This window comes from Thermobia domestica, chromosome 8, assembly GCF_964235325.1.
Source record: "Thermobia domestica chromosome 8, izTheDome1.hap1.1, whole genome shotgun sequence".
Taxonomy (NCBI): domain Eukaryota; kingdom Metazoa; phylum Arthropoda; class Insecta; order Zygentoma; family Lepismatidae; genus Thermobia; species Thermobia domestica.
In genome coordinates, this window is record NC_137461.1 from 23,964,521 (window position 1) to 23,979,557 (window position 15,037).

General features: G+C 36.5%; 1 protein-coding gene across 2 annotated transcripts in view; it reads right to left on the reverse strand.

Moving 5' to 3' along the window:
- Positions 1-1,928: 1,928 nt before the first annotated feature.
- Positions 1,929-15,037, reverse strand: part of Lnk (SH2B adapter-like protein Lnk) — a 41,139-nt gene continuing 28,030 nt past the window's right edge. Inside the window, exon 7 of one of the 2 annotated variants that reach the window (XM_081768271.1) lies at positions 1,929-5,026. In XM_081768271.1, the coding sequence (XP_081624397.1) occupies positions 4,898-5,026 (129 nt within the window). In that variant the 3' untranslated portion in view covers positions 1,929-4,897. Of the gene's footprint in view, positions 5,027-5,759; positions 5,902-15,037 lie in introns of those variants that run through there. The other variant, XM_081768273.1, reaches the window with a different exon arrangement.

Here is a 15,037-nt window from a genome sequence, read left to right on the forward strand (position 1 = left end):
ACGGCTAACTCATTCTCATCTGTCGATTATCGTCACTCACTTGATGAGGAACCACCGTGCACATACTTTGCGGTATTACAGTTTCTCACGAATAATGTGATGAGCTGTTCTAACAGAACTATTCAATCTTTATGCAACTTCGCGTACCTTAATTCAACGGTGAGCGGTCCCGGGTTCGATTCCCGGTGGGGGCACTCGGTCGAAAAAGTGTAAACCGCTTTTTCAGGCCAGCCACTCTGAATGAGGTTTTCCTGGGTTTTCCTCATTCACACCAGGCAAATGCCGGGGTGGTACCTAACTTATAGGTCCCAGGCCGCTTCCTTCCTTCCCCCATCCTTCTTCCTTCCCTTTCCCCGGATTGTGTGCTCGCCGAGGGACGTCATCCCTCATACGTGAAGGGCTAAATGGCCTTACATGCTGAAAGCCCAGAAATCTAAATCCTAACCTTAATTCAACGGTTTTCTTGAACAAGTTCATCCACCCTGCCCAAATAGCCAGAGCCCTGATTTTTGCAAAGGGTTTGGACAAATTAGTGCAACGGTGGGACAAACCCCTGAATCTCAATGGGAATTATGTGGAGAAGTGAGGAAGGACTTACCTACACGTGTATGTATAGTTTAAAAATGTATCTTAAAAATGAATGGTTTAAACCTTAGAGAAACATATACATTGAACGTCCCTAGTAAAAGGAAGAAAGAGTACCCTCTGTCACTGGTTCGTAACACCGGGTAACATTTAATTTTCATATATACATAGGTTGAATAAAAAGAGTGGCAACTCTTTTGTTACACCAGAGGGCTGAGTCTCAGCTCTACAAGAGTTCCGCAGCTGATAAAAGAATGTGAGGCGAGTGGTAACGACTGTATGTTATTCAGTTAAAAGCAGCAGTGCAATAAAGTAAGCGAGGAAAGTGCAAGCGCCATAATTACTATGTTTCAGAAAAACGAACTACATGCGTAGATTGAAGTGATACACGTGGACACAGTGCACAGCAATGATTTTCGGGACTTTGTGACGACCTCTTCGCCAAAATGAAGGAACCACTTCGCGGGAAGCACTGTGATACAAGACACCTTCCACACATGTGGCAGAAGGTGATAGAGATGGGAGGCGATTACACTGAGAAATGAAAAAGTTATTCTGCTGTGCATAAAGCCATGTACGAATTATAGCAACGTAGCCACTACTTAATTTTCAGTCCCATAGAATTCAGAGCACATTTACAATTAATGACTTGTTTTGTTTCATCAATTTTGGCAAATTTCAAGTGCTGGGTGATTTCTCGAAATGAATTCATTGATTATTATTTAAGTAGATTTCATAGTTCCAAATGTTTAATATATGATATATAGTATATATACACATTTCATTTTGGTGCTTATTGTTTTATCATTTTAATTCTTATGTTTACTTTACAGCAGATAGTGCTGCCATTTGGCTTTAAGCTTCCATCAGTTTTCTAATACATTATAGTGAAACCTATGTCAGTCCTCGTCCCCTGGTTTAACAGAAAATGTCAACTCTCATAACAAAAGTGACCAACTTAGAAGAAATCTCATTAGTATGAGGCCAAATTAAAGATAAACACCTTAACAGGTTTTATTGGACATCAGCACGTGGTAATATGTATTTTTAGAGTTTTATACTATGCTATATGCATAAGTATAGTATGTCCGTGTATCGACAGGTATCAGTGCAAAGCGGTAAGACAAAGCGAGATTTTAAAAATATATAAAGGGTCAGCTCTACGCAATTTGAAGCCCCCTCCCTTTCTCCAGAAAGAACAAATCTTAAAAGACACGATTTTAAGTATGCTACTCCATTATGAACAACGAAAAGACGGGAAAACGTACTTGCACTCAGGAAGACCTAAATACTGCAAATACAATCTCGTTTTTTTTTTTTTTTTTTTTTGTTTTTTTTTAAATAATAATAATCTTTATTAAATAATAATAAAGCAAACATACTTGCAGAGGAAAGATGGTAATTGTTTTTATAGTATTCAATATCGAGCTTTAATCTCAATATATCAGTTTGCAATTCCAGTGTAACTAGTTCTTTTATCTTTATTTCTTGATTTTCCTTCTACATCTGTTAAAAAATTAAAAAGAAAACTTGTTTCCACTTTCAATGATAACGAAATTGTTTGTAACAGACAAGCCTTATTTTCATATCAAAACTCTGATAACTAACTAAATGGAACAGGTTTTCGCTACTTAAGTTCTTGTATTTGACAATACCCAGGGATTTCATGCTGGGATTTATTTGACCATCTGCTTTAGCACTGTCCATGTGATCTTAAACTAATGAAACCTAAACATGATTTATGAATGTAGTATTCAAATAGGTCAGCTTAGTAAATTTAACTACCATCATCATGAAGTTTGTTTCAACAATTAATATTTATTCTAGATAATATAGTTATGACAGATTGTACCGCCCCGTGTAAATGCACGTGTTGCACGTATGGTAGAGCCGGCCCTGAAATAAATATATATTTATGGTGTTAAAGAACTATACCGACAAACTGTAAGAGGTGGTTCCTCACATGAAAATAAGAGAAAACGTTCATATGGTGAAGAAAAGTGCATAATTTCAGAGCTAGGGCTGTCCAAAATCGCGAAAAAGCTAAATTTCAACAGGCCCTATTTCGAATTCCAGAAAAACTGTTGATGGTGGTCCTTATCAACGTCCTTATATATTGATTTTACCTCTTTCCTTAATTGTCCATTCGAACTTTCAGTTTCAACACTGATCCCCCTAGAGTAAAAACAGTAACAGACAACGAATTTCTACTAAACTCGGAAGTGGTAAAAATCCACTACTCTCTCTGGTTTCAGTATTCATTTTTATAGAACAACAATGGTAAGAGAAAGCGGACGATGCTTTAGATTCAGCATAAAAAAAGGCTCCAAATCGATCCTTATTCCCTTATTCAAACCGGAAGTGGTACAAATATACCTTTTCCAATTACAATATTGATCCCGTAGCGCGAAAACGAAGTAAACCATTCCACGATAATAAATAGTATAGAACGGTGTACCGGTACGAATTCAGGATCGCAGAAATAGATTCTACAGGGCCCGGCAGAAAGACCTCCCGTATTTGGAGAGGGCGCTCTGTGAGTTGTGGTGGAGATACAGCGGCCGAGGGGATGTTGATCGATAGCTGAATACGTGCTATTCTCAGTAGTTGCAATGTCCTAGCGCGATGAGCATCGTGCGTTTGTTATGGAGAAGTATATTCATAATTGTGTTTCTGTGATTACTAGTTAGCGGGCATTTCGCATTCGGTTCGGACCTGCCCGACATAATTCTGTTCCGGACTATTGAAATTTGGGTATCGAACTTTAGAGCAGCAGGTTCTGCACTGAGAATAAAATCGCCTGACCGATCTCCGAATGAACAACGCCGGAAAATGTAGCGCTTGTGAAAGCGTTCATCCACTAATCTCCAAAGCATTCTGCACTGGAATAGGTCGGCCAGCATTTTTTTTTTTTTTCTCTCAATGCAGAACGCCATTACGAATATACTCCTCCCCAACAAACGCACGACGCTCACCGCGTCACGCCATTGCGACAGCTGAAAATGACACGTATACCGCTATCGATCGATACCCCTCCACCGCTGTATCCCTACCACAACTCACACAGCGCCCTCTCCAAACAAAGGAGGTCCTATGCCAGACCTTGTATCTCAAGATTTCTACTGACGCTGGAAGTGATAGAAATTAAGACAACCACCAGTTCAATTTTGATTCCAATAGAGCAAAAACTGAGAGAAGTAGCGAGATTTCTTTTTAACAAAGATTCAGCGCCCCAAGTATAGGTTCCATCTCCGACCCTAACCTTGTATTGAAGCCAGAAGTCCTAAATCTATCACATCCGGTTTTGACATTGAATCCCCATAATTCGAAAATCTACTGTATTTCACAATGTGAAAAAATTCACTTGTTATTATTATTTAATTTTTCTTCTCAGATTTTCCTTTAAACATTAGGCAAGTTAATTGTTAGAGCGAAAAAAAGAAAGAAAAAAAAAACTCCTGCTACAAGAACTGCCTACATATGTGATAGAAACATCATACACATTTCATGTATTTATTATTGTTTTACAATATGTATAAAATTCTAATTGCTTACGTATATTAAGTAAGCACTGGAAGTAGTTCTCTAACTGCAATGCAACCATTTGGTCCACTTTAAAAACTATTAATTAGACTATAGAAGTCACGGGAAAATTATGCATTATACGGTTCATTTTAACACTTTTTTTTTTTTTAACTAGACTGTACATACTTTCCAAGGTCACAAAACCTTTAACATGATCTATGTTTGTATATAGCTTCTAAAAATGTGACAAAGTTAAGTATGTACCTGCTAGATACAGCAGACAACTGCTTATTTCATTAGGGAAGCGATATATTTTAACATACAATACAGCGTACTTTTACGTAGGCTCAAGACACATTATCATCACATCACATGACATGCTAGGATACACCCCGAAGACGATAGGTTCCCCAGGCCTTTCTTACGACTACACTGCAAGACGGATCTATTACCGATGTTCTCGGTACCAGTAGTTCAACTTAGCATAAGTTATTACACAATGCTACTTATCTGCTAGACAAGATTAACTTTGAGCTTAAAGTCTTTAATACTGTTTATGACTTACATGTAATCCACCTTACGAATTATGGCAAAAGGCATTTTTTACTCGAACCAACAACGGCGCTATGAACTGCCGTTTTCACTTAATATTTAATGCCTCAAGTTTGTACTCACAAACATTTCGACTCAATTGTTGTCTCATTCAGAGCACACTCTCAAAATGCGATGCTCCTCCAGTTCAGGATTCTGACGCAACATTTGATTCCGGCTGTACATCCTGATTGGGTCATACAAAACTGTAGGTATTCTCCACAGCACGTCCACCGCCAGACCCCGAACTACTCTGACGTTCCTGTTGTTGTAGCCTTTCCATGGATTCTGTTCGTGTTCTTACCGACCCACCATTGACTACCACCTGCAAATAATGAATCATTTACATAGGCTGTATGAAGTGTTCAAAAGCCAACATGAATTCTAAATAGAACTAAAAACACCATAAAGACTTAAAGTTTGGAATGGTAACTTTACAGAATCGGTTACTCAATTTTTATACGATCTCTTTGCACTTCTTAATATTCGGTTCTACTCTGGAGACTTGATCGATAAATAAAATAATACGAAAAAAGAAGAGCATCAACGAAATAATAATAATAATAAAAAAGAAACGGACTCACCAGAAAAAAAAAACGTAGGAAGTTTCGTTCTATGGCAGTTGCTGAAGCACTGCTAGGCCACACTTGAAGAGCAGAACCTCAACAACTACACAGAACAAAACGCTTACACACTGCTCTCCTCCGATGAGCCCGTTTCTTTTTCCTTTCTTTTAATTCTTTTATGTTTTTATTGTTTCATCATCCATTTTTAGCCACCAAGACTAAGGTCAGAACCTAAACCTAAAATGTAAAAGGATTCTACAGGAATCAAAATTAAAATAAATGACATGATTAGTAAAATTTTTAAGCGTGCATCTATTAATTTGAGATTAACTGTACCCTTTTGACCATCGAAAATATAAGTTTGTTTGTTTGTTTGTTTGTTTCCAACACTGGTAGTGGTTCAACACTTTGAAAACATAAGGCAGTATCAATTTTCGTAAATTTTCAGTATTGGATGTCACTACTCATTTCACAGACAGAACTAGAACAGGAACAATACCCAACTAACCTTTTCATGTGCCCTGTAATTCCTATTCTGATGGTTTGTTTAATGGGATCTTTCAGCAATCAATCCTGTTGCTATCATCGTCCAGCGTTGGCTTCTAAACATTTTTACATGTTATTCACATTAGTCCTTTTCGAAGAAAACGAATAATTGTGTGTAATACAGAGCACAAATGTTGTTAACAAAACACTTAACTTTTTCTTCCTTCATGTTCTGTAAATAGGTTGTATTTGGAGCTAGTTTTGAGCAACCTCTGCGGCTTTCGTCAGGCTCGTTTAATAAGGAAACTGAAGTTGGTGGTTCTTTGTAAAGATAAAGTTGACTAACATAGGAAAATTTATTTATTATTATTTTTTGCGAATATAAATATTCATCCTGTACAACACATTCCAAATTTCATTATATATATATATATATATATATTAACATAAGAACATTATTTCATGGAAGAAAACGTCTCAATGTATAAGTCATATATGCAATATCAGATAAATGCAAGGCGCACGAAAAAAAAAAAAAAAAAAAGCAAAAAGATTGGTTATTACAAGGAAATAAAATGAAAAAAAAAATGCTGATTCTATACAAATAAATACCTTGGCTATGTTTCTAAATAGTCACCACGAAGATCCAAGCATTTTTGGTAGAGTGGCACAAAGTTTTGTATTCGTAGACCCTCTATGTAACAATTTGTCGCAAGAGAATTCAGCCAGTCAAGACCTGATATCTTGAAAACTTCACTGTCATTGAAAATGGGATGGGATTTTAGATTTCTGGGCTTTCGGCAGCAAAGGCCATTTAGCCCTTCACGTTTTTGAGGGATGACGTCCCTCGGCGAGCACACAATCCGGGGAAACGGAAGGAAAAAAGGATTAGGGAAGGAAGGATGCGGCCTGGGATCTATAAGTTAGGTAGCCCCCCAGCATTTGTCTGGTGTGAATGAGGAAAACCTCATTCAGGGTGGCTGGCCTGAAAAAGTTTTACACTTTTCGACCGAGTGCCCCCACTGGGAATCGAACCCGGGACCACTCGCACCGAAGGCGAGAGCGTTAACGAATACGCTACGCGAGGCCTCTGTTATTGAAAAGTTGGGAAGTAAGCCACCCTTTTTCCAAACCACAAACCGCTTGGCGTAATAACTAATTTTGAGGGCCTAAGCCTGCTCCAGCGCCATCTGCTGGGACCGGCTGAACTACGTCCAATCTAGAGGCGAGCACGTGCTCAGCGCGCTGCGACGCCCTGTTCCCAACAGGCGCATCAGGAGCTTTCTAGACCTAGTAGCCATCACATCGTGTTTCCATGTGACTCCCCAGTTTGTCTCACGACGCTATGTGGATGCCAAAGCACCGGCCGGGAATCGAACCCGGGACCACGCGGACATGAATCCAACGCTCTAACCACTAGACTACTGAGTTCCCAAGCCACCTTTTTTAGGTCAAGAAAAAAAACATGAGGGGGTGAAGTTGGGACTGTATGGGGGATACTGAAAAGCTAGGGAATACTTGAGTTGTCTCAAAAACTAGATCCTAACATTCCTCTTCGCTGTTTTGGATGTCATGTAGCAGATTAGACAGTGTTTGGCAATATATATATCTCCTGAGATAACAGTTCTGTTCTTTTGCGTTGAGAAATCACCTCATATCTGCCCAGGATCTTCTTGACGGAAACCACTTCAACTTACTGCTACTCTCACGTACGAAACTCCACACTAATAATTATCTCTCTGTCGCAGGAACAAAACACTAGAATGTTCTTCCGTGCAAGCGCATCTTCGTCAGTGTTGTCAGTATCACTTTTTTTTTTTTTTTTTTTTTAGTTTTACTTCTTTATTTTTATTTATTTTATTTTATTTTATTTTATTTGTTTGACATGTACCTCGTATATGGACACGACAAAAAGAAATGTGCAGGTCAAAGCCAAGGAAGTTTAAGAATCAAGACAATGCAATTTTTTGTCTTTCAAAATATCTATTAGAGTACGAATATAAAATCATCAAAGTTAAAACTTAACCGAAGACAAAATTAAGACTGATAGAAATACACATGAGATTACATGATATTTTACTCACTTACGTCTCAAAATAATCATATATTTCTAATCGTATTTGATAAGACTCGTTCACCTTCCTCAGTCGGCTCTTCAAAGATGAGAACTGCAACTTCTTATCAATGTACCCCCCTCTAATTATTGAAAAAAAAAAAAAAAGTTTTCAACCTGTAACAATACACTATTGTAACTTCTCTTCCCGCTAAAAGAAGCGATCTTACAAAAAAAAATTCGTCCAAATTTAAGATTGACCTGACATGAGGATAGCTCTTCTGGCTCTTATTTTCTGTTTAAGGTTGTGCATTAATATTATCTGTACTTTGTCCATTGTATGTTGACTATCCAATAAGTGACCACACAATTCAGAACTCACTAAGTTCACATTTTGAAAAGCGGTTTATTTGCCTTATTTTACTAACTTTTAATGTAAGTTTCTCTGAGTGGGATATTGTATAGATCTACACTTTCATGGTTTTACTTCTTCCTTTAACTAAACAAATGCTCTATTTCAAAAAGTTTAACGTGCAAAATATTGTTATTGAATGTGGCGCAGTAATATCGTTTCTCTGGTGTTGCTTTATCCTGATACTACCACTTCTTTTTTGATTTCTATTTAACTACCAATACATTCGCAACAAGATCTATTTCTCTTCTTTTTTCTGAGTCTATTCTTTGCGAGAAAAGAGTTGAAGATAGATTGTACTGATTTGTCAAGCCTTTTTGAACAGCTCTCAGCATTTTTTTTTTTGTCAGTGTTAATCATCCATGCTGCACAAGCTATTACAGCTAACCCCCAGCTTAATGTTGTTTACTTTGACATATCAAAGGCCTTTGACACCACAAAGACCAAGCTGCTTCTTTACAAACTCTCTAATAGATACAATATTCATGGACAGATCCTCTCTCTTTCTTAGACTGTTATCTCTTATGGACAGAACAACGCGTTACTCTTCCTGGATCCATGTCTCCGTCTAGTCCCACCTTATCCGGAGTACCTCAGGGGAGCGTACTGGGTCCACTTTTGTTCTTACTGTATATGGACAACTTACCTAGCAACTATTCGTTCTCTTCATCAAAATATATTGCTTTTTGCTAATGATTGTAAACTCTTTCAAGTCATTAACTCTGTAGATGATGCTTCTTTACTGCAAGCTGACATAGATATGCTAAGTAACTGGTGTACTAATTGGAACTTGGTTTTAAACCCCAACAAATGTTCAACCCTCTCTATCTCTTTTAAAAAAAGATTGTACTTCTTCAGACACATAATGTCAACAATGTTCCTATTAAACGTGTTTCATCTCAAAAAGATCTAGGTGTTGTTTTTGATGAAAAACTCTCCTTTGCGGATCACATCCTTCGATTTCATTCAGAGCTATGAGGTTACTTGGTCTACTCTACAGATTTCCTGAAATACAAAGTCTCTCCTCTCTCACAATGTTTTATAAGGCTTTTATTTCCCCGATCATTTACTATTGTTCACCCGTATGGAATGTGGCAGTACTTACTAATCTATCACGCATTGACTCGGTATTAAACTTCTTTAAAGCCATAATTAGATTTAGAATTCCCGAGTTACGTGACCACTCCAGACAAGAAATAATGTTTTTAATGAACTTATATAACCCTGACAAACGAAGCCGAACTGCAGACCTACTTTACCTATATAAGATTATCAATGATAAAATTGATTCTGAAGTTATACTATCGCAGATTAACTTTCGAGTTTCTTCCCGGCGAACTCACTCTCTTAATTTGTTAACTTACGAGTCACCTACGTTATCAATTGTACAACGCTCCTTATTTTACAGACTAGCGCATGATTACAATATATTGTTAACAAGATGTAATATTTTTACTTCTGAACGAAACTTTGGATCTCAGCTGAAGAAGAACATTGTAAATTTAGAGGTGAACAATCTTCTTGTGTTTGTATATTCTTTCTTTCTATTTATTATTGTTACGTTGTACAGCTTAGTGCTGTATCAAACTTTGTGAATAAATAAATAAATAAACACTCCAAAAGACATATTTTCCGATTCTTCGGTAAGAATCTGTATTAAATACAAGTACTGATTACTTACAAGCCATCTGACATAATATAATACATCGGTACAAAAACGTAAATTATTAACAATTGGAAACAAATTCAGATCCAAATAGATAATAAATGAAAATAAGTTTTAATACACTATGAATAGCCCAATTAAACATAAATAGTTACTGCATATATACAAAATGATAACGAACACAAACCAAGGGATCATTAACGTAATACGAACTATACTACCACTAAGAAATGTTTAAAAAGTAGAAAATACGTGCTAAGAGCACAACACTGATGCAAGCATTTTCATAAATTCGCAAGGTGAGTTTCCCTATCCTAACATTTATCCTTAGAAATACTCTGCAACCACAGTCTCTTTATTACGCGAGAATACCGAAAATCGCAGAGGTGGTTGAAATTGAGCTCCGAAGACGATCTACTTAGAATACTTAAAGAACAAGATTGATATTACATTACAACAAAAACAATTACTAAGGTACAAGTCGAAAATCTTAATTAAACATTATTTTAAAAAAGCGAGACAACATAATATACAATTTTAAAACGTCCTCTAGATGTTCTTTATTTTTGAATTTGAATTATTTCAACCTATATAATAACACACCTCTGTAACGGGCCAAGTTTTTTTTTTTTTTTTTTTTACTTTTTTTTTTATGTTGGGAGTTAGTGTAGCCGAGTTAGGACACAAAATGTATTATAAAAGATACATACCGATTTGTAGTAGCAGCTATTAAGATAGTTTATTAAACAAACCGGATTAAAAATTATTTGAAGATTCATATAGATAAGTGATACCTGGCCATAAAATAAAATAGGAAAAAAAATATAAGATTAAGAGAATACCGAAAGTCGCATAAGTTGTAGGAAAAGAGGACCGTTAACATCAAGAAATGTGTCGTTGGACGTTCGGAAACGATATATTTAGATTCTGGTATGGAGCTTGACGCTTTACGAGTCAGAGATGTGGACATTGAGAAAAGCTGGAATATCCAAACTGTAGTCATTTGAAATGTGTGTTGGCGCAGAATGCTGCACATATCATGGACCGAAAGGAAAAGGAACGAAGACGTACTAAAAGAAGCTAATGAAGGACGACAGATCATGAAGGTAATAGGAAAAAGAAGAAACAGCATGCTTGGCCATCTTATTCGGCACTACAATTAGATCACCGTGTTGATAAGAGGAAAAGACAGAAGGAAAACCAGGAAGAGAAACACCAAGGATAGAATATCTCGATACAGTTATGAAGAAGAGGCCTTATCAAAGTATAAAACAGCTCTCCCAAGGCAGAGAAAAGTTTTAAAATTTCCATGTTGCCTACCAACTTACGGTTGAGGTGAGAAAGAAGATCTCAAAGGAAATACGAAAATAAACTCTAATGTGAGTAGCAATCAATGTCTTTTTTTGTAGACATGACCGTAGACAAATTAGCAAAACACTTTCATAGTGATGGATTTGGAGTATTTGGCTGCAAAAACTGGAGAAATAAGAAATAACAAATGCTATTAAATATCCGGGTATTATAGTCATTACTGTAATGTAATTCGTGCGCAGAGAACATATTTATTTTATTTCTTTATTTTTGTCTTTACTACTTTGTTTCAATTTATCGAAAGCTTTCAACACATTGATCTTCCCCACCGGTCTAGAGTCTAACACTCGTGTCTCTGTACATGTGGTCCTTAGTTCGATTCCCAACGTGAAAACATTGCAATTTGAAGACATTATCACCTTAATTAATTTCCACCTCAATTTAATGTGAAACGTGTTGTAAGAGTACATTGCAGATTGTGTTTATATTCTATTCTTACTTGTAATTTAGTATGTATAGTGACCGATCAATTTTTATTAACTTATTGCTGACTTCAGTGTTTTGTGTGGAAAATGGACTACGTTGAATAAAATGTAAAAAACTTACTAGGTTGAATAAAATGTTAAAAAAAAAAACTACATTGCATAAAATGTTAAAAAAAAAATACAGCCGAAAAAACGAAATGAAATCTTACGTTTTACGCCCACAGTTATGCCAGTTAGGCTAAAGGAGACGGTGATGATGAGAAATGAATGAAATGGTGGAATGAAGAAAGTGGGAGGAAACGGGACAACCCCGAGAAAACCCACGAGCACAGTGTCTGTCCACCACAAAGTACACACGGCGAAATTCTTCATTACTAACTATAAGGACAAAAAAAAAAAAAAAAAAAGTCTGTAGCCGTTGAAGGCAACAAGAATGGCTGTCAAGATTATACTGTGAGTGAGTGAATGAGGGAGGGAGTAAATAAGTAAGTAAAAAAACTTTTTAAGATTCCAAGGGCATATTAGAGGTGAGTGTTAAGTAATTGATTCCGTGACTTTTAAAGTGTTTTCGTTTTATCAAGCTTCATACCAGGGATACGGTACTTAAGCGTCAGACCGCTCAGTTCTAAAGCGACAGGTCTCCGGCTCGTTATATATCACGTTAGTTCATACTGGATTTCATGAAGTCAGTGGATATTCTCGGGGTTTTCCAGTTTCATCCCACATTTTTATTATAATCCTTCACTTTCATTGATCATCGGTCTCCTTTTGCCTACAGAGCACAACCTTGGAATGTCCAATTGTCCCAATACTCCATTTCAAAAGATATACTCTGTGCTGGGTAGAAAATAGATGCTAGACATACTCTGCTAGTGTTAGTGTTAGTTATGGAGATTTCATGATACATATATTGGGTACATGGAATTCAAGGCAGCTATATAAGTTGTAAGTTCATTTTTATGTCTGGAATGGTGGTTGAAAAATAAAAGTACGAATACAGGAGTGGGCAAGAGATGAGAGAGCGGTATCAATGTTGTTTAAAATAGAATATGAAAAAAGAATAACGGTATATGATTTTGTTTAGCTGTGTTACCAGTTAGTGCAAATAAGAATGTACAATTTCTGGTTTATAGGTTGGAAATAACGTGTTACCCTTTCTTGAGCATACAGTAACAGTCAATTATTCCAGACATAGAAAATGTTACTTGTAATTCCTTCATATCCTCTCAATTGTGATTCGTTTTTACTTTGTTGGCGAACTGTTTTAGTTCTATGTTCATAATTTATGTTACAAGAATATGATCTATGAAACTGTTGGGAAATACGTATTATGTATGGGCAAAGAACACTTAATGTTAACCATACAATCTGTTAATAGGGACACAGAACTTGTAGTCTGTGAAAACAGTTGTTCTCGAGAGGTTATAATTAGATATTGAAATGAATGAATTAAAATTTCCAGTTTTACATCTCTCAGTTTTGTTTTTTATATTAAAAGAGACTGATGATTAATTAAAGTAAAATGAAATTAAATTTTTAAAGTTTTACGTCCCACGGTTATGCTGGTTAGGCCAAAGGAGATGATGACGATGAGAAATGAATGAAATGGTGGAATGAAGAAAGTGGGAGGAAACGGGAGAACCCCGAGAAAACTCACGCACGGTGTTTGTCCACCACAAAGCTCACTTGGCGCGAGCTGGGATCTAACCAAGGCCCCAATGCACCAGAGGTGAACGCTGTACCACTGAGCATTTAATTAAAGTGGATAATGAAATAAATTATAGAATGATAATGTGGGAAGAAACACGCGATCCTCCACAGACACGATGTTGTCCACCATAAATAAGGATGTTATAAAATAGAGGATCTGACCATACAACAAAATCGTGAAGCCATACAACACAGTTCCACCACACCTACTCTGCCCGCTCCGCGCTACTAAGATCGCAATGCTTCGAGCCAACAAACATGGCGGAAACGAGAGTAGCCAATCACACGTACCAGCTCAAGACGATGCTCAGTTGTTTTTCGGCTTCACTGAGTTCATAGGATGAAGATACGTATGGGCAGATCCTCTATTTTATAACATCCTTGACCATAAACTAAGGTGGCCTCGAAAGAAAGAAAGAAAAAAAAAGAAAAAAAAGAAAAGAAATGAAGTCTTTGAGTTTGACGACCCATGATTATGTTTGTTAAGCTAAGGGGATCGAACCATGGATCCTTTGCAGCAGAGATAAGCGTTCTACTACCAAACCACAGAGCCTCCATCATTTGATACGGAGATTTAATGTGTAGGTGTATTCTATTATGTTCAAGCGAAGTTCGATGATTAGTGTGTATCAGCTTATATATGAGATGGTTTTTTTAATACAAGTTTCGATTAGCACAGAATAGATCTGTTGGATTATGGAAGTAAATAAAATAGTAACGAGTTGCTGGACCAGAGCTTATCATCCCAATAGAGTTTGTACGTAATAATATCAGTTTTTTTTTTTTTTTTTTTTTTTTTTTTTTTTTTTTTTTATTAAGTAATACTTGCTAATTGTTAATAATAAACGTAATTACAGTTACTCCACTTTTTGATAACAGCAGACACATGTCAAAAATTTGCGATAAATAATGAATGTAAAGGACGAATTTTCTATCGATCAATAGGAGACATGGAAGAATCACGCTATTTATTTATTGAACAAATTCCCAAATACAGCATAACTTTGCCATTTTACACAGGGAAATGTTAACAAACAAACAAAAAAGTGTCAACAAATAATTCAAAAATAATAATATTTCGCCAAAACTCGTTTAATTGCTCTTTCAAACGCGGGGTAGTTCGAAAAAATGTCCACATCAGTTGTTAGATGATTGAGATCTGTGTATAATTGTTAATCTAGGGCGAGCAAGATGGAATAGGTGAGTATTCGGGTTATGAGAGGAGGGACACGTAAGGATAGTTCCTGAAGTAATCTTTCCGATCTTAAGTTTCCATTATTTTATGAAGAAATTTCAGGTCAGAGTTATTTCTGTGTACTCCCGGAGTCTGAATATTAAGACATCGCAAGAATTCCTCCTTAGGTAATATTCAAAGTGCAGGAACTCACGAAAATGTACTATAGAAATAAAGAAGCTGAGAATGGAAACAAGTTTAGAGAGATGTGTAGGTGCTGCCATGGCCCATATGGGAGAGCAGTATTCGAGCTTGGGCGCTATTAAGAGTTTTATAAAAAGTTAATTTCGAATCAAAGATGACACCAAGATCATTATGACTAGCAGAATGTGTAATAAGGGAATCGTTGGTATCACATGTGGAGGGAACGGGAGATTTTTTTCAATGTAATGGTAATACTGGCGCATTTCTTG